At 36.0% G+C, this 20,906-nt stretch overlaps 2 protein-coding genes across 5 annotated transcripts in view; both read right to left on the reverse strand.

The window, feature by feature from the left end:
- Positions 1 to 536: 536 nt before the first annotated feature.
- LOC132102823 (gasdermin-E-like) lies at positions 537 to 6,140 on the reverse strand. Its single transcript, XM_059507493.1, has 9 exons — positions 5,786 to 6,140; positions 4,651 to 4,843; positions 3,426 to 3,594; positions 3,161 to 3,287; positions 2,803 to 2,919; positions 2,123 to 2,250; positions 1,862 to 2,030; positions 1,619 to 1,692; positions 537 to 876 (listed from the first exon to the last, which is right to left on the reverse strand). Exons 1-9 carry the CDS (start codon positions 5,991 to 5,993, stop codon positions 646 to 648), a joined length of 1,416 nt encoding a protein of 471 aa, XP_059363476.1. The 5' UTR covers positions 5,994 to 6,140; the 3' UTR covers positions 537 to 645.
- A 7,327-nt stretch (positions 6,141 to 13,467) lies between these two features.
- Positions 13,468 to 20,906, reverse strand: part of LOC132102824 (oxysterol-binding protein-related protein 3-like) — a 60,656-nt gene continuing 53,217 nt past the window's right edge. For all 4 annotated transcript variants that reach the window (XM_059507496.1, XM_059507497.1, XM_059507498.1 and 1 more), the window contains 10 exons: positions 20,225 to 20,318; positions 19,763 to 20,007; positions 17,549 to 17,686; positions 17,397 to 17,460; positions 17,229 to 17,307; positions 16,652 to 16,796; positions 15,962 to 16,106; positions 15,619 to 15,745; positions 14,533 to 14,655; positions 13,468 to 14,431 (listed from right to left, as the gene is read on the reverse strand). In XM_059507496.1, the coding sequence (XP_059363479.1) occupies positions 14,335 to 14,431; positions 14,533 to 14,655; positions 15,619 to 15,745; positions 15,962 to 16,106; positions 16,652 to 16,796; positions 17,229 to 17,307; positions 17,397 to 17,460; positions 17,549 to 17,686; positions 19,763 to 20,007; positions 20,225 to 20,318 (1,257 nt within the window). In that variant the 3' untranslated portion in view covers positions 13,468 to 14,334. The remainder of the gene's footprint in view (positions 14,432 to 14,532; positions 14,656 to 15,618; positions 15,746 to 15,961; positions 16,107 to 16,651; positions 16,797 to 17,228; positions 17,308 to 17,396; positions 17,461 to 17,548; positions 17,687 to 19,762; positions 20,008 to 20,224; positions 20,319 to 20,906) is intronic.

Below are 20,906 nucleotides of genomic sequence, written 5' to 3' on the forward strand. Positions count from 1 at the left end.
CATCGTGTCATGATCACAAGCTGCCTGGCCTCACAGATTCATAACCTGTCATCTAGCTGTATGTTGTGATGAACCTCCGTCTCTGGTCACTTGCTCTAATGTCTTTTTCAAGGCTTTGTAACTCAGATTTTTATCCAGCTTGCATATTCACTTAAATTCTATATTTTGCGATACAGAGAGTTGTATTTTCTGAAATTAAATGTCTAATAAATTAATCTTAATTTTGGATTATTTTTATTTTCTGGTGTGCATATGATCGTTACCCTTGAAGTTTAGATGGCAGGAAACTGGGTTCAGGAAAATACAAAACTGGTATTTAATATAATATAATAAAAAAATATTATGTAAATAATTTATTGTGCATTTTCATAAGAGTATAATTCTACTTTAAAAGGTTTGATATTACAGAAGTACTTATATAAAATTATATATATATAAAATTACAATTTAAAGACATTTTCCAAATTATTACTGTTTTCACTATGATGTAATGCGTAAAATAATTGAAAGGCCACTTAAGGATCTAGTTTTATTTAAAAAAAATTTTGTCCCAGTTTTTTGTTTGTAGATTGTCCACCCACAGGCTTTAGTGCCCTTTGGTCCTCCGCTTACAGCAGGTATTTTGGCTTTGCTGTTGTACTCCATTCAGACAGGGGGCGCTAGAGATGCCAAGCCTTGAACTGCAATGCACAGCATGAGGGGACTGCGATCCTCCGGGTTGCTGATTTTTGTAACGAGTGAATCCTTCTCCTTAAGCAGTGTCACGTTACAGGAAGCAAACAGGGATGTTATCTTCTTGAAAACTTTCTCATCGGTTAATGCAGCCAGAGCAGCATCTTTCAGAGAGGACTTCTTATTTAAAGTCATATTTTGCACCTGCAGGACAATGGTAACGTCATATAAGCAAGGAAATTAAGTTTTGTTGCTTACGTGTATAGAGCTGCTTAGTTTGTTGTCCTACAAGCCAGAAGAGCTTCCTCAGGTGAATGACTTCCTTTAGGAATTTTCTGAGTTGTTATAATGATGCTCTGGATTTATGTGTAAATTAAGGCCTTTGGTTAAGGCAACTTAACTTTTACGAAGCTTACCAACAAAATGTATACTGTCATTATCACTACACAACTTGTGTGCGTCTTGTTGAAATGTCCTTCAAGATTAGCTAAGGTGGCGCTTCGCAACGATATACAACTTGTGGTAAGAAGCAGCCAGAGTCATCCAGAAGTGAGAAGAGAAAAAGGTACTCCTCTCAGAAAACGTACAAATAAAGATCGTTTTAGATGTTTAATTTAATATTTGAAGCATTCGGATGACTAGAAGAGGGCTTAATGAACTCATTTTAGCCCAAACTGACATTTCTCTTCTTTTGGTTATAGCTCAATATTAGACCGTGTGTATTCTGACTCACTTTGCCAGCATGGTCACATTTTTACTCATAAATCAAACCCCTAAACGGGAAGTCACAGAGGGACCCCATATTGAAGTAGCCCTGCAAGAAAGTCTATAAAATGGCATCATGATTGAATACTTCTTTTAAACAGGCCAAATGTATTACATGTGGTATTAATGTTTTGATGAAAAAAAAGTTATTAATACTGTTACTTAATATGAATATACTTACAAGATGAAGCAGAGCTTTCTGGGTTGTGTAACTGAAGCAGGATTTGAGCTCAGAGAGGGCAGAGACCTTCATCTCTATAAGAACACATAATTGTTTGAGAACAAGGGTCAATTAGACTGCAGGTGTATGACAATGACTTTGGCCTTGTGACTGAAAATAATGCATAGAAATACCCAGATAATAATATACAAATCCGTCTATGACCTTTAATTATCAAAATGCTTTCACTTGAACTGAACTCACCATCTAATGAGCTGATGAGCAGATAGATGGCAGTTAAAGCGCTGGGTTCCAGTTTCTTTCCAGAGGGCTTTGTATCAGTCTTCTGTACAAGCTCCAGCGTGGCCTTCAGAGCAGGCACCTTCTCTAATGTACTGGGATCAGGCTGCTTCCCATCACACAGGTCATCTAGCTGAGAGAGGGACAAGTCAAACTATTGTAGAATCATTCCTACAGTTTCAAACCAACCAACATCTGATGTAAGATCCCCCCCGGCTCACTCACTGCGTCCTCCAGCTTGCTGATGGCTGCGCTGTCCTGCAGGAGCAGAGAGATCTGCTGGAATAATGAGGAGCGAGTGCTGGGTGGGAGTTTAGAGAGAACTGCAAACTGTCCCTGGAGGCCTTCCAGATCTAAAGACAAAGTAATTTTTAAAAAAAAAAAAGCATTTTTTATCGGAATTAACTCTATAGTATTAACCAACTGTTCTAACTCAAACTCCATTAGGTCAATATACAAATAATAAAAAAGTTTTTTTTAAAAAAAGGTTCAAACTCTCTCCAACACTCCCCCCATCAGACACTGGCTACACCCAAAATTGCACACTCTGAGTAGGTACTTCTTTCGAATAATTAATTACTGCTCAGCTGTGAAAATGTATGTTCTATGTAATATGAATGTAATCCAGACGTCCATACCATGCTTTCACATCACATTTTTCTCCTATTATTTAGGGTGCAATTTCGGATGCAGCCAATGTCCACACCAATGGCTGAGCCAGGGTTGCCATGTTGGGCTAGCTGCGATGTGTCACAGATTAATCGTTTTTACACCTTTCGGGAAATCAACTTTTTTTTCAGTGGCTTGAATAATTACGCTGAGAAAGGATAATACATTGTATTGTAAAAAAAATTAATAAATCATTTTCAATGAAAGAATGTTAAGAGTAACTACTGTGATGTCACCTTTCTGTAGTTTGTTGGTTGTTTTCCCTGGTGCTGCACTAACTGTGCTTGCTTGCTTCACCTTCACTGGCCCTTCAACTGGAAAACCACCCTTGACATTTGGCAGCAGGCAAAGTTCTGGTAAAATGGATGAGAGTACAATCATACAGCTTATTTGGCCCTCCAGAATTACCGTTCCTATAATGTTTGAGGACATTTTTCTAAACTTCTGTGTGATAAACCGTTTTGCTAGTGTGTTGGGTTTCTACATGCTGTTCGATGTAAATCTGGTTCCTCAAGCAAAAACTGTTGAGAACCTCTTATCTGGAATGTAATTGGTACAAAACCACCAGTGTAAGATTTAGCAAAAACGATTTACCGTAGTGTCCAGTGTGAGCAACCTCTAGTTCAATCACGCTGTAAGCAATGGTGGTTTTGGGAGGGATGTTGATGGACACATTAGTGTCAAACTTTGCAAAAGGCGTTGCTTTATCATTGACTGACACCTGCAGAGAAACAAGAGATGGACAGGATAGTTTGAATTAGCAGGAGAGGAGACAGAAGTGTGGTTACTTGATGATGATGATGATACACCCAAGACTGTGTCATTGGAAAAGAAGAATATGTGATCACAAAAGCCCCACCTTTAGTGTTTTATTGAACCAAAAAATCCCAGCGCAGGTTCCATCTTTCTGGAGATCCTCAGTGATGGTGCAGGGCTGAGTGGTGATGATTCGCTCCTTCACTAGCGCCAGCACCTCGCCCTGCTTCTCCCGTGTCTGCTGGACCAGAGAGTGCTTCAGGTCCAGAACTCTGCAACCACAGCACAGATTCAAGTGTGAGTAGTGTGTCAAGTGGCTTTATTGTCAAAAATCCATTCATCTACACGTGGCAGGTGTCTCAAGGTTTTATTGTCTATAACGTTTCATCTACATCAATACAGCTGGACCAATAAAAAAAAAAGAAACAGTTGAAGAGATGCATATATCTTTAATTTTCTCCTGTTGGTGTCGTCAGGATGATTTAGACATTTTGACTTGAAAAAAACAACCAAGACAATTAATTTAGCTTTTGGGTCACATCGCAAAACGTTTAAAGTGCAGGAACATTAATTTCACTGAAGGAGTTTTAGATAGATGGTAAATGAGGACATAGATAATGAAAGAAAAAAAAATCTTAGAAGAATAGAAATGCAAACTTGTAAGTCATTGTTAAAAATTCTGTTCATTGTTTTTTGTTTTTTAATTTCCACATATATACACAAGTCTATTATGGAAGCCCATTTCTGCCACTAAAAAAAAAAATGGTTTTATCTTAGACTTTTTCTTGCAAGTTTCGAAGTCACAATTCTGAGAAAAACTTGCAATTGCGAGAAAGTCTGAGCTAATAAGTCGCAATTACCTTTTTTATTTTATTTATATTACACTTATGAGAAAAGAAATCAGAACTGCAGGATATACATTCTGAATTGTGAGATGTAAACTAGCAGAATTCTAAGGTTATATCTCGCAATTCTGAATTTCTCAGACTTGTAAGAATTCTGAGATGAACACTTGGAACTGCGAGAAGAGAAGTCAATTGTGAGATAAAAAGTCGCAATTACCTATTTTTTGTATCTCTTTGCAGAAATGGGCACCCACAGTCTTTACTACTTGTTCATTATTTTTGAACTTCTATGAAGAGGACTTCATCAAAAAGCAGAAATATAACAAGAATTTTAAGCACACACGCCATGTACTTTCATTTCCTTATTTTCATTAACCAGTGTCCGTATCTGTCCCTATAGGTGAGATTCACTTGTATTAAAACCACACTCTCTTATCAGACCAAGCTTGTGAAGGCAGCAGCTCTTTGTGGTCAGTCCCTCACCTAGATTTGGAATCCTTTAAGAGCTTCTGGATATCCACCTCCTCTTTCTTTAAGTTTCCAAACGATGAATTAAGTGTGCTGAAGCCGCCCCCTCCTACATTAACGGTCCCCGGCCCAAGTTCTGCAGCAGCACTTCCACTTTTTTTATCCACAACTTTGCTTTCATAGGTCAAAAAGTCTGTTTCAACCACAACTGTTGACAAAAATAACAATGCATATATTAATCTCTCCCGAACACATAACACCTTATTAAACACAATACCACCGAGTTTCACACACAAAGCATTTTGGGAACAATTTTAACATAGAGAACATGATACTACAGTCCCTAGAGAACAAGAAATGTGCACTTGTAGTGTAGTTAAAACATAAAAGTATATATATATATATTTTTAAACTGCGTGTGGATAATATAATATGAAATAAAACGACACTTAATTGTACTTCGAGAGAACTTGTTTCTTAACACACTTAAGTACACTTTTAAAGTGCACTTTGTAATATCACATTTTTATTTTATAGTTTTATTTTAAAGTAGATTTTAAGTCATGATTTTAATATCTCTTGTAGTGCTGTGTGTTGACTAACATTAAAATTGCATGTTCTTTATATCAACTGTAGTTTTTTTTCAATATTACATTTAAAGTTGAGATATTTTACGAATTGTACTTTTGTAATAAACCGCAACCTCATTATTATAAATGTGTAAAATATATTTAAAAACTTGACATACAATTCTCAATAGAAATTATATTTAAGTATATTTTAGTTTACCGTTAATCTATTTCAAAGACAATAGAATTATGAAACCAAAAATAAAGATTTACTTAAGTCCTACTTAAGTGGGTCATAAAAGCACATTAAAGTTCAGCTAACTGTATTTAATATTTATAAATATACACATTCATATTTCTATTTAAGTACAATTAACTTCTGAAAATGACACATTTTGTTCACACTTAGGCACGTTCTTTTTAAGTGTGTTACTTCCACACTTAATACTCTTTTTGAAGTTATGCTAAAGTGTCCTTATATTTCACAGGAGTATGTCTTTAAAGTTGATGGATTATTGATCATTTCAAGCTTTCATGGACCATATGCTTTTCAGTACAGACTGACAGAAAAGTCTCTGTACCTGGATTTATGGGATCTCCAACAAGAACATCGTTTAGTTCGAAGTCTGATGGCAGGTACTTGGACCCTTGCCAAAACCAGTAGCCATTACGCTTGATGACCAGGGCCAGAGGAGCCAGACCATCAGAGTCATTCAGGCGGGACACTGGAATCAGGGAACCTTCATTGTCGATCTCAGAGACCAGGTACTTAGTGGCTTTCGCAAACATCTTGAATGCTGACAGGAAGAAAATGCACAGAACTGTCTTAAGTGAATTTCATTTGAAAGAAATGTACTCCTATCATTGTCAGAGCTGGGTAGATTACTTTCAAATTATAGTCTGTTACTGATTCCAAATTACATGACAAAAATTGTCATTAGTAACGTTATTCAGTACATTACACATTATAGGTAATATAATCAGGTAATGCTTTTTGCTTACTTTAGTTTTGACTTAACTTTATCACATTGATTTACATAGGATAATCTTGTATCACATTGATATAAAAATTCAAAGAGTAAGAAAATAAAATCATTCATATATGAACTGCTACGGGGTTTGTGAGTTTAATGAAACGTGAATGATTAATTTAATCATAAAAAAAGTCAAATTAAAATGTCATTTTAAAAGAACATGAATCAAAATGAAACGCTTACTAAAAAAAATTCATATTTTGTTTACCTGCATGTCATGTGAACATTAACCAACATCAGAGAATGATGAACGTGATGATTATTAAAATACTTATTTTAAAATCGCATTTTAAAAGATGAAAAAGAGGAATTGGGGAGAATTAATAAATAATGAATAACTTACTGCTATTGTGTAATTAATATATAATCAACAAAAATGTAATTGTAATTTGATTATGAGTATTTTTAAATAAGTATACTTAATTTTTGGAATCTTATTACGTGATGCAGATTATATATTATCAGTTACCCAGCTTAGATCACTGTTGTATTGCTTAGAAAAAACAAACTACCATAAAGTGTCATATTGTCATAGAATCATAATGCCAAGGGATTTTTCTGAAGTACCCTGGAATACCATTTCACATAAATATGTTAACACTTGTTTCATGTTACATGTACTTACTGCAGTAAGGAAAATGATGCCTAATTACATAAAATTAACCCATAGTTTGTGCTAATTAATATTACTCAGTAATTAAATGTATAATTGCACTGGAAGGACACCTTAAAATAAATCGTAAACAGTAATGCACAATGCAACGGAAATGGTCCTATGCACACAAACATATATATTTGCTACTTTTTACTGTGTAACCGCCTCTTTAATAAATACGGCTTTAATAAATTTATTTTTAAGCTCTGTTTTAAGTTACAATTGAATGAGCTGAAGGATTTAATGCTGGGTCTAATGATCTAACAAAAACTAAATTTTGATATCCAATATATTTTCAAAAACCCTAAGGCCTAAAACATTATAAATCACCCCATTTCATTGTGCAATTTCAATAACGGTGTTTACATTAAAGACACAATATGTAAGATTTTTTTTTTAATAAAATATCCAAAAAACACTAGAACAGTGTTATTATTTTGCTGATTTGTTCCCGACATTATCCCAAATGTTTCAAAGAATGTTTAAATCCAGAGAATTAAGCAATTTTAATCAGTGACACGGACCGTGTCCATAATTTCCTCGTGTCACCTGCCAGTGATGTCATAACCCCTCGATTTCCGATGACAGCACAGAGTAGCATTATGAAATAACTTTCAAATGTATCTAGTATATTATAAAACAGCGCTGCTTTATCAACATACGACTGGAAGGAGCAGAAGGGGTAGACTGCGGCATAATAAAAGCTCTGCTGCTTTTGAGTTGTGCTCGTTCAACTGATGCTTTCCGCCTCGCCCTGCTTTATTCTACTATTTTAATAAATCATCAGCTCAACCATGAACAATGTTTCTGCCCGAGTCCCGTCAGATTGCATCGGCTGTGGGCAGTGTTGGGAAGGTTACTTTGGAAATGTAATAGGTTACATATTACAAGTTACCCTGTGTAAAATGTAATAGTAGTGTAACTTTTTCAATTACTTTATTAAAGTAATGTAACTAATTACTTTTGAGTACTTTTTGATTACTTTTCTAAATTTGTGAAAATTAAATAATAATAAATAAAAGCATATATATCAATTCAAATACAGTTATCTAATAAGCATGTGTCATATTCTGTATAATAAACTCCTGAAACATTGGTGTTTTTTTTAAACTGCTGTCTCTTTGTATATGATATGATGATAGTTTTCTCAAAATTATACTTTACAATACAATACTCTACAATACTACAATATGTTTATAGAAAAATCCTAATACTGTACACGAGTCATGTTTTTCCCTTACAAAAATTGACCATGCTTTTATTAGCCTATATAAAAATACAATAACCTTGTTTTGTTTTTTATTTTGCAAATGGATTTGTATTTATTTTTAAATAAATACATTTGTAAAATAAATTTACATTTTTGGTTACCACAGTTAAACAATAGTAGCTAAACATTTTCTCTGGGTTTATAGTAAAATAATAAAACGTTAATAATAACGTTTATAATAATGATGTCCTTTAAATAGTATTTTGAGTGATGACTGATGAGCAACGTGCTGCTGCTTGATCAAATAAATAAAAAAAACAAAGACAAAAAAGCATCTTTACAGATGAAACTGACCTGAAACCCTGAACAGTAGTTCTGCTTCTCTGCTCCAGCTGTGCGCTTCCACAGTCCACTCTATTTTCTCTCTCTCGCATTGATTACTCTGAGTCTGATCCAAACCGTTTGGCGGAGGCGCGGAGAGCGCACGAGTCATGACTAACACTTCATGACTTTTTAGAGATTTAATTATTAAATGGCAGATTCGCAAATGATCGCTTTAGTACATTCGGCAGGCAATTATACAATAATAATATTAAAATAGAGGACCAAATCGACTGCCAGGCCACCGGGAATTGTCCCGGTTCTCCCGGTGTCCAGTCCGCGCCTGATTTCCACAGACACGCGGAACGTGCAGGAGTCATATATTGCATTTTTGGAGCTTAATATTCACAGACACTAGTCGATGTCATGTTTTGATTCAAGTGTACTGACCTACTTTTGATATAGTCATCCAAAATGTGGCACATTCCGTCCGCGTTAGGCATTTCGTTTTTATGATTGGATTCTATAAACCAGACTGTATTTCCGCATCCCGGAAATTATTAGGGCGTATGTCTCATAATAGTCCGTGCAATTTGGGAAAGAAATCAGTTAAATCTGTATGTGGATGTGTGTAAATATTCAAATGTAATCCCCTTTGTAATCGTTAAAAATTTCATAAGTAACTGTAATTTAATTACTCATTTTTTCTTAGTAACTGTAACTAATTACAGTTACATTAATTTTGTAATTAAATTACGTAACGCCGTTACATGTAACTAGTTACTCCCCAACACTGGCTGTGGGGATGAAGACGACAACTCCCATGATTCCACACTCACAGCGTCGTCAAACTACCCCTTTTTATATATATTTTATTTATTTTATTTTGAAAACTTACATATTGTGTCTTTAAGCATAAATAACAAACCTTTTTGACATATAGGCTATTCACAACAATTACGGTCACCAATGTCTGGTTGGGCCACACAAAATGTAAAATGACACGCTCCAGACAACACGCTCCTGTGGCGTAGCGAGTAAGGCACATAAAAGATGCATTTTGACGCGATCGACCCGAGTTCAAGTCTGCCTTTTACCGGACTCACTCTTCTCCTTTTTCCCATCATATATCAGACCAGAAAGGCATTTACTTTCAATGTAGAAAATATTTGAAAAGTGGAAATAATGTGCATAATGTGCAGTGTTTAATAGTGAAGTAGCCTATATTAGGGGTATAGGTCAGGGGTGGCCCTGCAGAGTTTTGCTTCAACCCTAATCAAACACACCTGAACAAGCCAATCAAGGTTTGAAGGGTTACTAAAAAGCTACAGGCGGGTCAGTTTTAATTTGGAGCTGAACTCTACCCCTGGTGTACAGTCGTGGCCAAAAGTTTTGAGAATTACATAAATATTAGTTTTCAAATGTTTGCTGCTAAACTGCTTTTAGATCTTTGTTTCAGTTGTTTCTGTGATGTACTGAAATATAATTACAAGCACTTCATACGTTTTTTCGACAATTACATGACATTTATGCAAAGAGTCAGTATTTGCAGTGTTGGCCCTTCTTTTTCAGGACCTCTGCAATTCGACTGGGCATGCTCTCAACCAACTTCTGGGCCAAATCCTGACTGATAGCAACCAATTCTTTCATAATCCCTTCTTGGAGTTTGTCAGAATTAGTGGGTTTTTGTTTGTCCACCCGCCTCTTGAGGATTGACCACAAGTTCTCAATGGGATTAAGATCTGGGGAGTTTCCAGGCCATGGACCCAAAATTTCAACATTCTGGTTCCCGAGCCACTTAGTTATCACTTTTGCCTTATGGCACGGTGCTCCATCGTGCTGGAAAATGCATTGTTCTTCACCAAACTGTTGTTGGATTGTTGGAAGAAGTTGCTGTTGGAGGGTGTTTTGGTACCATTCTTTATTCATGGCTGTGTTTTTGGGCAGAATTGTAAACGCGCTCCATGTAATTTTTTATCTTCAAAAGCGTGAGTGAACTGGAAATGGGGAATAGTAATTATAAAACACTTTTATACAAACATGTTACTGTAAACAACAAACTATCGCTGTGTATCGAAAACAATATTGTAAGTAGGACATAAATTGTACTTTAATCTCTACAGCACGATTCCGATCAGGTCAAATGACGTCACCTCTGTCTCTACAGTGCTTTATACAGTAGTTTATTTCAAAGATACTGAATAATAAAAATAGTGAAGTAATATAATATAAAAATAATTTGTTAGCAGAGACTATTTACAATAACTCCGCCTACCAATGCCTGGCTGCAAGAAACAGCACTTCAAAAGGTGTCCATTCATCTGTAATATCAGTAGCGCAGCGGATAAAAGATGCGTGATGAAAGATTTTGACCCGAGTTCGAGACCACCCTTTACCAAACTTGTTGTAGACTACTCCTTTTCCCATCACATATCAGAACAGAAAAGCATTTATTTTCAATGAAAATAAAGGATATATATATATTTTTTGAATTAGAAAAAAAATGTCACATTAATAATACAGTGTTATTAGGTGGTTAGCAGTATAGGTGTAGGGAGGTTTGTTTCCCAATAAGGTCGCATTCATTTAATAATATTTTAAGTATGATAATTTAAACAAACTATGTTATTGCATACTGTTTTATAATGTAGTACAGTACTGAAAAATATATATCTACCACCTAACTACTAACACAATTATTGCCCAGTATGTAAAGTTTTATTAATTATGAAATTAATTCAATTGGGCAATATAACATTGTTTATTAGTGTAAATACTTAATTAACAAGCCTTTGTAAAAAGTATTTATTTATCATTTATTTGTGAGGCAACAACCTTAGCAGCTGTGCTGAATTAATGTTTTGTCATGTGACAACACTTTAGCACACTACTCTGAAACATTTGTCGCTTATTGTATACTGTTTCACACACTATTCTTTAAATAATAGTAGGCAGTATACACTGTATACTGGGCAGAATGCAGTAAGCAAGTATGCCATTCGAACACAGCCTGTGACACTGAAGAAGTCCTGTGTCCCATGATACACCAAGGTAGCGATAGAATCACCCATTGTAACTCAATCCTTTTTTCTCTTATCTTAATATAACAGTTATCAGATCTACTGATTCAGAAGTGCACTAACTTAATGTTACAGTAACCAACACAACATTGCAAACAACAGAAATCTTGTGGAGATATCTCGCTTACCTCCGTCTCTTGGCGTCGCTTGTGACTGAAGACATTCTACTGCAGAGCGAACCAAAGTAGAGTACGCCGATGTTTCTGCTTAGCCCCGCCCCCTCACAGTTCATTGGCTCGCTTCCAGACGACGAATTTTTCATTGGCTGCACGTGTTGTCAGTCAAAGGTTTATCTCTTGAGAGAGCATGTGCAAGTTGTTTACAAAGTCACCGAGAAAGTTCAATTTTATTCTTAAGTTTTATCATAAGATATTAATTGAATTTGAATTTCATATCGTTTAATCTAACATACCTTGTAGCGGGTTGTCAAAACAACCTTGTCTTTTAGGGAGGCAAATCCCAACTTTCTTCCATAACTACATATTATTGTAATATTTAATATGTATTTATCTATTTCTAAGTAAAAGAGAGTATCAGAGTATCTGGTGTGGCTCACGGCAGGGATGTGCAGTCTGGAGAGAAGAGATAACCGGTTATGTAAAAAGTCATGGTTGAAGAACGACATAAGAATCTGAATTAAAGTCGATGACTGTATCTCACAAACAAACAAATAAATAACTTTCTCGTGAGAGGAAAAAAATCTACTGTCTAAATTTTTTTTACAATTTTTTTTTTTTTTTTTTTTACAGTACTGCTTGGAAGAATCAAACTTGAAGAAAAATTAACTTGTGTTGCATGTGACAGCAGGAAATGGCTCGTCAACTACTATAAAAGTCAACTTTTAAGAACAAAGAAAAAGGGGACAGTGATCTCAGTGTGAATGTGAGGTCACAGGGAGCTAAAGGTGTAACCTCACAGCACACTCAGACTGTTGTCACAATGTGAGGTCAAACTGCACCAGAGTCATTTTACTTGATTACTGTACTTAAGTATCATCTGGGAGGATTTGTGCTTTATTGATGAATAATTTAAACCGATTACAAACTCTTTTTATTAACAGTTTTATAAAAAACTGAAGCTCAAATGTGTGCTCTTGATGTGTGAGAAGCAATGAGGTTTGTTTTCACACATCAGGAACATAATTCCGCTTCAGTTATAAAATTCATGAGGCATATTTCTGGCTTCAATTAATATTTTGTTGGCCATGACTTTTTTATTTTGTTAAATCTTACAAATCTCCCCCCAAAAAAAAAAAAAAAGTTGAAATTTTAACATCTGATGTTAAATGCAGTATGAATGTTGCGAAACAATTAGGACAGTCAATTAATTATTTTTTAATCTTTTCTCATGAATTAATCTAATTTAATCATGAATAATAAAGTATCAGTATGTGCTCTTCTCTCATAATTTACTCAACACAAGGAATAAGTTTCAAGTATCTGCATCACATTTGGCACTATGACAAGAAGCTCCACCCCAAAACTAAAAACATTCTCTTATCATTTACTCACAGAGTTCTCCTGCAGTATCCACAAAGATACAAAGACAGAATGTCCCCCCTGTGAGGTGACCAATATTTGCACTGCCTCCTCTCAACCTGTTCAACATTTTGAATTCACAATGAGTGTGTATCACACTATGACAACGGTGTGATCTCACTGTGATCACCGCATAATCACACATTGACGGGGATGTGTTTACACGCAAACTGATTCACTTCTGCTGTAGAAAAAGCCCACTGAAAAAACTTTAGTGCCCCAGATTCACTGGATGACTCAAATGAAAACCAAACTTCACAGACATAACTTATAAAAAAAGGGCATTTTTACAAGAATTTTTTGTTCCCCAACATTTTAAGAACCATGATGTATGTAAAAGATTCTTCACGAAACCACAGATGCCAATTAAGAACCTTACATTCTAAGAGTGTAGATCTGAAATAAAAAAACAACATAGAACCATCTTTAAAATGAGACTTTATTGAAGGACAGAGGAAACGCTGCAGCGATCAACACGCAAGTCCCACAGTCCCCCAACATCATCCGTCATAGTGCGTAGTGAAATGAGCACAGGTTACAGGTCAAACCGTGTGGAAGAAGCTTTCAAACACTGACTGGCTCACGTGTGTGATGCTCATGTTCAGTATTGTTGAGCCATCTGTCAGTCTTGTCAATAAGTTAAGATGAATATAAATATTTCTGAGAGCCTCAAACATTTTGTTTATTCAAGGGTCTCAGAGCAAAAGGCGGTCATAAAATTACAATACTTTGTAGCGGTACATTGGACTTGATTAAAAGTTCTAGCAAAGTATATGTATATAATTTTACATAAGGCATTATATGTATTATATTCATAGGCTAATATACACCCTAAATTCAATTTTAAGAGGTAGACAATGCAGTTTTGTTCTGACAACATACCACACATCTTTTTAAAGGTGTGATCAGCTGCAGTACTACATTTAGCCACAAGGGAACACAATCCAACCGTTTTTCTCTTGGTTTCTTGTGCTACTTACTATGCACATCAGCCAAAGAAAATAAATAATAATAATCACTGTGCAGGATTGCATATTTCTCATACTTCCAATGGATCCATTTTGCATAAATGACACAACAACATAATGTAAGCATATTAAGGCAATGAACAGCTGGGACATTACATAATAAATATTAAAAATTGATTTGAAACGATCAGACTATAGTTTTGCAGCTGCCAGCCTCTCACAGCTTTATCAGTCTCTTCCTCACAAGGTGAGTGTTGTCTCTCGAAGGTGGAACAGGTAAGAGCAGTCAACAGTGAGCACAGATGTATATAAGCTGCCTCTGTGTTACCAGAGGACTGGACAGTCAAAGTTACTGAATCCGGGATCTTTCCTTAACTCCCAGTAAGTGTTGTTGCTCACCCATGTGTCATCTTTGGACTTTCTGTTGGTTATTAAACAGAAAATAGTTTTAACAACTAACTGGATTTGTTAATGCAAAGTATTTTTCTTAAAAAGACATTAAGTAGGGTAGTTTGTTCATACTGGAAGAATCGAGGTTGATGTGTCATGTGGTTGTCCTCCAGGACTCTGCGTCTCTCTCGCTGCAGCTGTTCGATCCTCTGCTTCTGTACCTCTGCTGATTCAACGTTCCCTTCCTCTAGTAACCTGCACACACAAACAGTCTCATATGAAACTAACCGGTCCTTGAGTAACATGACTGATGCATCTGAACTGAAGGTTCTGTGTGGTCTCATCAGCCGTGACTCCAACTGTGTATGTCCAAATTACTCGTAGCATAGTTTTTCTACAATATCAGTACTTTCATCTTGCGTCGTTATGCAAGTTGCAAAATTCTTACAATGGCACCAGCTCATCTCATCAATATTAATTGGATCATAGTTATTAGTGTGCACTCAAATAACTTAATATTCATGGCATATAATTATTAATTATCACATTTTAGTTTCTTCTGAGATACTTAAACGTCAAAGTGTTAATAATTGTTTAATTGATATTGATTTTATCTGCTGCAATATTATTAATTCAAACTAATATTAAAACTAATAAATAAATTAATTGAAAAAAGAAATTAAATGAAATAAATGCAGATGATAAACTTTTTTTAAAAATGACAACCAACTGGAAAAAAGTTTAAGTACTAAAATTACTAAAACTAAAAACTGACATAAAAATTAATTAAAGCTAAATAGTAATATTTTGAAAAACAAAAATGAATGAAATGACAAAAGCACATAGCAAAACTACCTAAAACTTAAACTGAAATTAAAATTTTAAATGAAATTAAAATTAAACTAGGAAAATAAGAACATAAAAATAAAACATTATAAATGCTAGTAAATACTAAAATAGTATATAAATAATATTAAAATAACCTTGATCTACTTCCAATTGGAAATTCTGAATGTAGTTTCAAATAATAAAACTGTTTTTAATATTTAATTTAGTTTTATTTATTTAGACCCACCGGTCTCGCTCCTGTTCCCACGGCCCTCTGCCCCGCCCCACTCGTCACAATATATAATATTAAATTCAATCCAATTAGGTTCAATAGTTCTAATTCTGTTATATAAGCTTTCATTGGACTAAACAATACAATGTAAGTTTTACCTCTGGTCGAGTCGTAGTCTGCTGTCTGTGGGTGGAAGAAGTGGTTTGGTAAGAGGATCGAGCTCATTGAGCTCCATAGCAAACTTAGTGAAACCGTAGTACTGCTCATAGTCAGGAGGCATGGGATCTGTACACATAAACATACACAAATAAAGGCTGATGAAACACTGTTTTCATTGAAGTACATTCTGAATTATAAGGCAAATGAATAAAGAACATCTAAATACAAGCAACTGTATCGTCTGGGAACTACATCAGCCAGCGGGCAGCAGAAAAATGTGGCACATGTTAAAAAGAGGGCAGGCTCTGTTTTGTGTGTGTGTGTCAGTGTGTTGGTTCCTACTCGTCCTCCAGATGCAGGTAGTAGAGGGTGGGCTGCCGCAGTACATCCCCTCATGCCATTTCCCAAACAGCTTGTGCATGATTTTCCCTTTGTGATCTGTGACAGCTCCCTCCACCTCGTTCATGCTGGAGCTCCAGTACTTCGCCTGTGAAGGACACAAAAACATGTTTGATCTGAGCACTCCTGAACAAAGAAGTGTTTACATATTTACACGAGACCAGCTGGGTTAATTATAATGATACTGAACAAATGAGTGAAAACACAGAATTAATTCACCATCTAGGTATCACTAATGTAGCGTTATAATGAACTTTGCTATTTAACAGCAAGGTCAGATGAAGGAGATCTCCAGCAGATGTCATACTTGAGTCAGTCTGTCTTTTTCCCCCCTTAGTAAAGCCTGACCCCATTGTTCTTGAAGTCTGCTGTGTCAGTTATCTCAACTGTGCCACACAGATCAAACACAGAAAAAATGTGTGCTTTCTGAAAGGCCAGGAAGAGTCGACTGACATGTTTTAGTCCACGTGTGACCCGCACGTGTGAAGGATGTAAGACGGTGAAACGTGGCAGATTTGAATCACAATAACAACTGGTCCAACACATCTGTGTAAAGAAACCTTAAGAATATAAGAAAATAAAACGTTTCAGAAGGTTAGTTCTCAAAATGGACAAAAAGCAGAGGCAGCTGACCTTGATGAAGGTGACTTTACACTGGCATTTTTCACTGTTGGAGTTTTTGATGGAGATTTCTCCGTAGTGCTCGATCCAGCGCTGCCCACTCAGAATGTTGTGAATACATGATGTCACTTTATTCCATTCATAGTGATCTCCAAAGCTGAAGGTGAGAGGAAAGTGTGAGCGTGTGTCTACCGTAAATGCATATTCACTAGTACCAGCCAGACTGATATATATTGTCATTCTGAGATTACTGGATGATAACCATACTAGGTTATCTGAATTACACAAGGCTTAGTTATTAGTGTTAGTTAACACACACCTGTATTTTTGTAGGGTTTTAGAAAGTAGAGTCATTAGTAATGTAACTAATTAGTAACACTGACCATTTTTGAAAAATGTATACGTTTTCTTTAGAGTTATATAATTAAATGTATATTTAAATTAATTTTCCTTTTTGGTTCAAAAATTCCACTGTGGTAATCATATTTTGCAAGTAAAAACAATGAACTGGATAACACCTGAGACACGGCTGGAGCCCGAAACTGCAGACTGGCCTGTGTGTGAATTTAATAAAGCGATAAAATCTTACCCAGGGAGAACCACATGCGTTGTTCCAACAGGTACAATCTCCATGGACTTTCCCCAAAACTTATTCCTCCACCTCACATCTAAAATCAGTCACATATAACACACTTAGCTTCATATCTGCAGACATTAGCTGGTTTAAACTGACTCAGTAAGCCTGGTGTGACTTTACCTTGCCAAAAGATGAAGTTTTTAGATTCAGCATGACATGCAGAAATTGGGGGGTGATGGCTGACCTGAAGGACAAAAGCAGAGCAGCTGTGAGAGCCGTATACACATCTTCATACATCTGCTCACAATTACAGCTTACACAGAGCTTCCTACCTGCTCCGCCACGAAACAAAAGCCTTTGTCTGGACGATTACACTCATAGGTCTCACCCAACACTGGATTAAAGGGTTTTCCTCCTGCTCTGTAGTAACTGGAAGCATAGCCAGACACAGCAAATGTAGCAATGTACACCTATAAACAGAACACATCACATTTAGTTAGTTTTGAATGTTGCCCATTTCTCAGCCTCAGGCCATCAAAGATGTATAGTGAATAAAGTTGTTTCCTCGTCGGAACAGATCTGGCGAAATTTAGCATTACATCACTTGTTCACCAATGGATCCTCTGCAGTGAATGGGTGCCGTCAGAATGGGAGTCTAAACAACTGATAAAAAGCATCACAACAATCCACAAGTAATCCACACGACTCCAGTCCATCGACTAACATTTTGTGAGGTGAAAGACTGCATGTTTGTAAGAAACAAAGCTTCCTCCAGTAAAAATATCCATCCCCTGTTGTCCTCTCTGTTCTGATGAAGAAACAAACTCATCTACATTTTGAACTGCCTGAGGGTGAATAAATTAACATTTTTAGGTGAACTGTTTCTTTAAGGCTTTGTTGAAATGACATTGTCACTGATCTGTCAGGCATGTGAAACTGAATTCATAACTCATTTTATTTACACAATCTGGCATGAAACTAAATATTCATCAAAACATATAGTCTGGACTTGTTTTTGTCTATAGGGAATAGACTGAATTATGAAAATTGTAGACCTTAATGTGACTTTACATTTGATTGTGGAGGACAAGTCCTCGTCTGAAACACCTCCAGCACACAGGAGGCTTTTTGACAGGCATATGAAAGCTGAAAGTCAAGTTCACCCATGAGAGCATCTCAAAATATCCCAATAGTAATGTATTTGCTATTATTGCTGTAACCTTACTTATATTCATCTTACCTGGCAATAAATGACTGTGATGACCAAGGAGCTCTAGTTCACCTTAATTTCCATTCAATACCAGAAACATTTTCTTTAGTCAATCAACTGAGGGAAAATGTGGCCTATATGTCTTTGTCTTTTGTGATTAAACTTCATCAGCAAGCATACTGAAAAGCCACGAAGCTAGTGACCTAGACATTAGTGCAATCATGTCAATTCAAAAGCTGAAGCTATTATTTAAACTGAGAGAGAGGATTGCTTTTTTCCTCCAGAGACTAAGAGAGTAACAATGATGGGTACTCAGAGTGTAACTGGATACAGTAGAGTGCAGCTGACTAGAGCACATTTCCAAGCAGGGAGAATGATTTCTGAACACGAGTAACAGTGGATCCCAGGATCATCAGCCCGGATCAGACAGGCTTTCAAAAGAATCACTCTACTCCTAGACAATCACATCAGGCTAATAAACTCTAACGCACTGTGACATCAGAAGTCAGACTATGTGTGTGTGTCTGTGAATTTTACATTATAAATAGCAAAAAATATAATATACAATGTCATGATAATGTACCATTAATATAATATTATTGTAAAAAAAATTTTTTAATAAGGTATTATTATTATTATTATTGTAACATAATAAAATGCCAACTTGAATATTGAACATGAAAGTGAGAATATCACAATACTAACAATATGCAATACCCAAATTATATATATTCATATAAAAATATAATATAGTATTGTAATATTTTATTATGCATAAATTTGATATTTCTTTAATATTATATTATTGTAACATAACAGGGATTTAAATTGAACAGGACAATATTTTATTTGAATATTATTAAGCAATAAGAATATATTTCTCTAATTTCTTCACTTTCATGTGATATTCTAAGGAAGGGCATTTAAAGCCTAGAGCATTTATTTCACATAATGAAATAGTTATTAATTTCTGTTGTGGCCCTTTTAGACAGTAGTTTTTATGCTTGCATTATGCTTTTTATGCAGATCTTCAGCTCTCATCTTTTCTTCAGTGATATTTCGTTACATTAGCTTTGTATGGACACGCAAATGTGACCATAAAGTGAAACTAGTACACTTTGCATTCACAAATGCCTCTTGAGAATTCATATTTGCACCAAAAATGTGCCAAAACACATTTCTTGGCATTTCTAGCATTGACTATTCGTAGTTCTTTTTATGTGAAAGTGCACCATGACTGTGATTAGCTCAGATAATAATGTATGTTTATGCATGTTTGAATCCAAATACTTAACATATGCAGATAGGTTTGTGCAATTTAGTGACCTCTTCCTACCATGCGCTCAAACGGGTCCTGTGTGTGTGCAGCCTTGTCCAGCAGTTCGCTGTACTCCAGTTCCTCACACAGTCTCTGCAGTGTGTTGAGCGGCTCGTTGAGTTGAACAGGCATAGCTACTTTAGACAGGTCCTTCCCAATGTTGTTCTTCAGGATGTTCCACAGGCTGATGTTGCTGGTATTGGGACTGGGGGAGGGAAGACAAGACCGCCGCTGTTCTTGAGAACCACCGTTCTCTACACAGCCTAAAAAGGAAAAAAAATAAATGCTTGTGAATCAATTCCAGCCATGTCTCTGGAAGTTTCAGTTCAGCTTTGTTAAAATAGCTTGACAGTGCTTTTTCAGAACACACCAAATCCCTCATATAGCTATAAAACAGGTGTCAAATGTAGATTCTCACTGGTTTTTTGAAATAACATTGGAATGACTGGAATGACTTGAGGAAAAATGTGGCATACCCACCTGTATTGAGTCTCTCGTTCTCTACCTCGTTGCTGAAGTTATCCATAGACACGTTGTCACTGATGTCACTGATATATGAGTCATCTTCCGAAGGCTAGCAGGAAACCACACATCATCATTACAGGTGTTTGGCTCTTTGACAATATAAATGTATCATAGCTAGTCTACTGACCATCTCCATGTGCATCTCTCTGCACCCTCTAATAAACCACATTATCAAAACCGTAAAGATAGAGCAGCTTTCATTGTGCCTGTGTGTCCATCACTCAAATGTAAAAGATGAAGAAGCCTAATTCTGCATTAAGTATTTTAATAGAGAAGCAATTATTTCAATTTTCATATTACTTCTGCTACAGGAGACACTTGAGCAGGTCGGCATCAATGTGAGGCAGAAAGGTGGAAATGAAGTTTGAGTGAGAAAGCAGGGATGGCAAGCAGACTAGATCCGTAGCACTTACTACATACTTAGTATAATCAGTCCCTTCCTTTGTCTCTTAACAGGGTGTTCGATTCAGTGTCTGCCTGAGGTCTATTGGATGATTTGCTAGAGCTAGGTAAAATGTGTCAGTCTGTGGAGCAGTTTAAAAACCCTGACACTGTACTATAACCGAACTCTGTTCTACATACTTCCACTGTTCGACTCATGTTGGTCACATTTGTTGCCCAGCTGTACCCCTACTGC

This window comes from Carassius carassius, chromosome 24 (genome assembly GCF_963082965.1).
Source record: "Carassius carassius chromosome 24, fCarCar2.1, whole genome shotgun sequence".
Taxonomy (NCBI): domain Eukaryota; kingdom Metazoa; phylum Chordata; class Actinopteri; order Cypriniformes; family Cyprinidae; genus Carassius; species Carassius carassius.

Coding starts and splice junctions, on each gene's coding strand:
- LOC132102823 (XM_059507493.1), bottom strand. CDS start 5,993: ATGTTTGCGAAAGCCACTAAGTACCTGGTCTCTGAGATCGACAATGAA. Junction 2,251..2,802: donor AACCAACAAACTACAGAAAG/GTGACATCACAG, acceptor CTTTGTCTTTAG/ATCTGGAAGGCCTCCAGGGA. Junction 1,693..1,861: donor GCTCATCAGCTCATTAGATG/GTGAGTTCAGTT, acceptor GTGTTCTTATAG/AGATGAAGGTCTCTGCCCTC.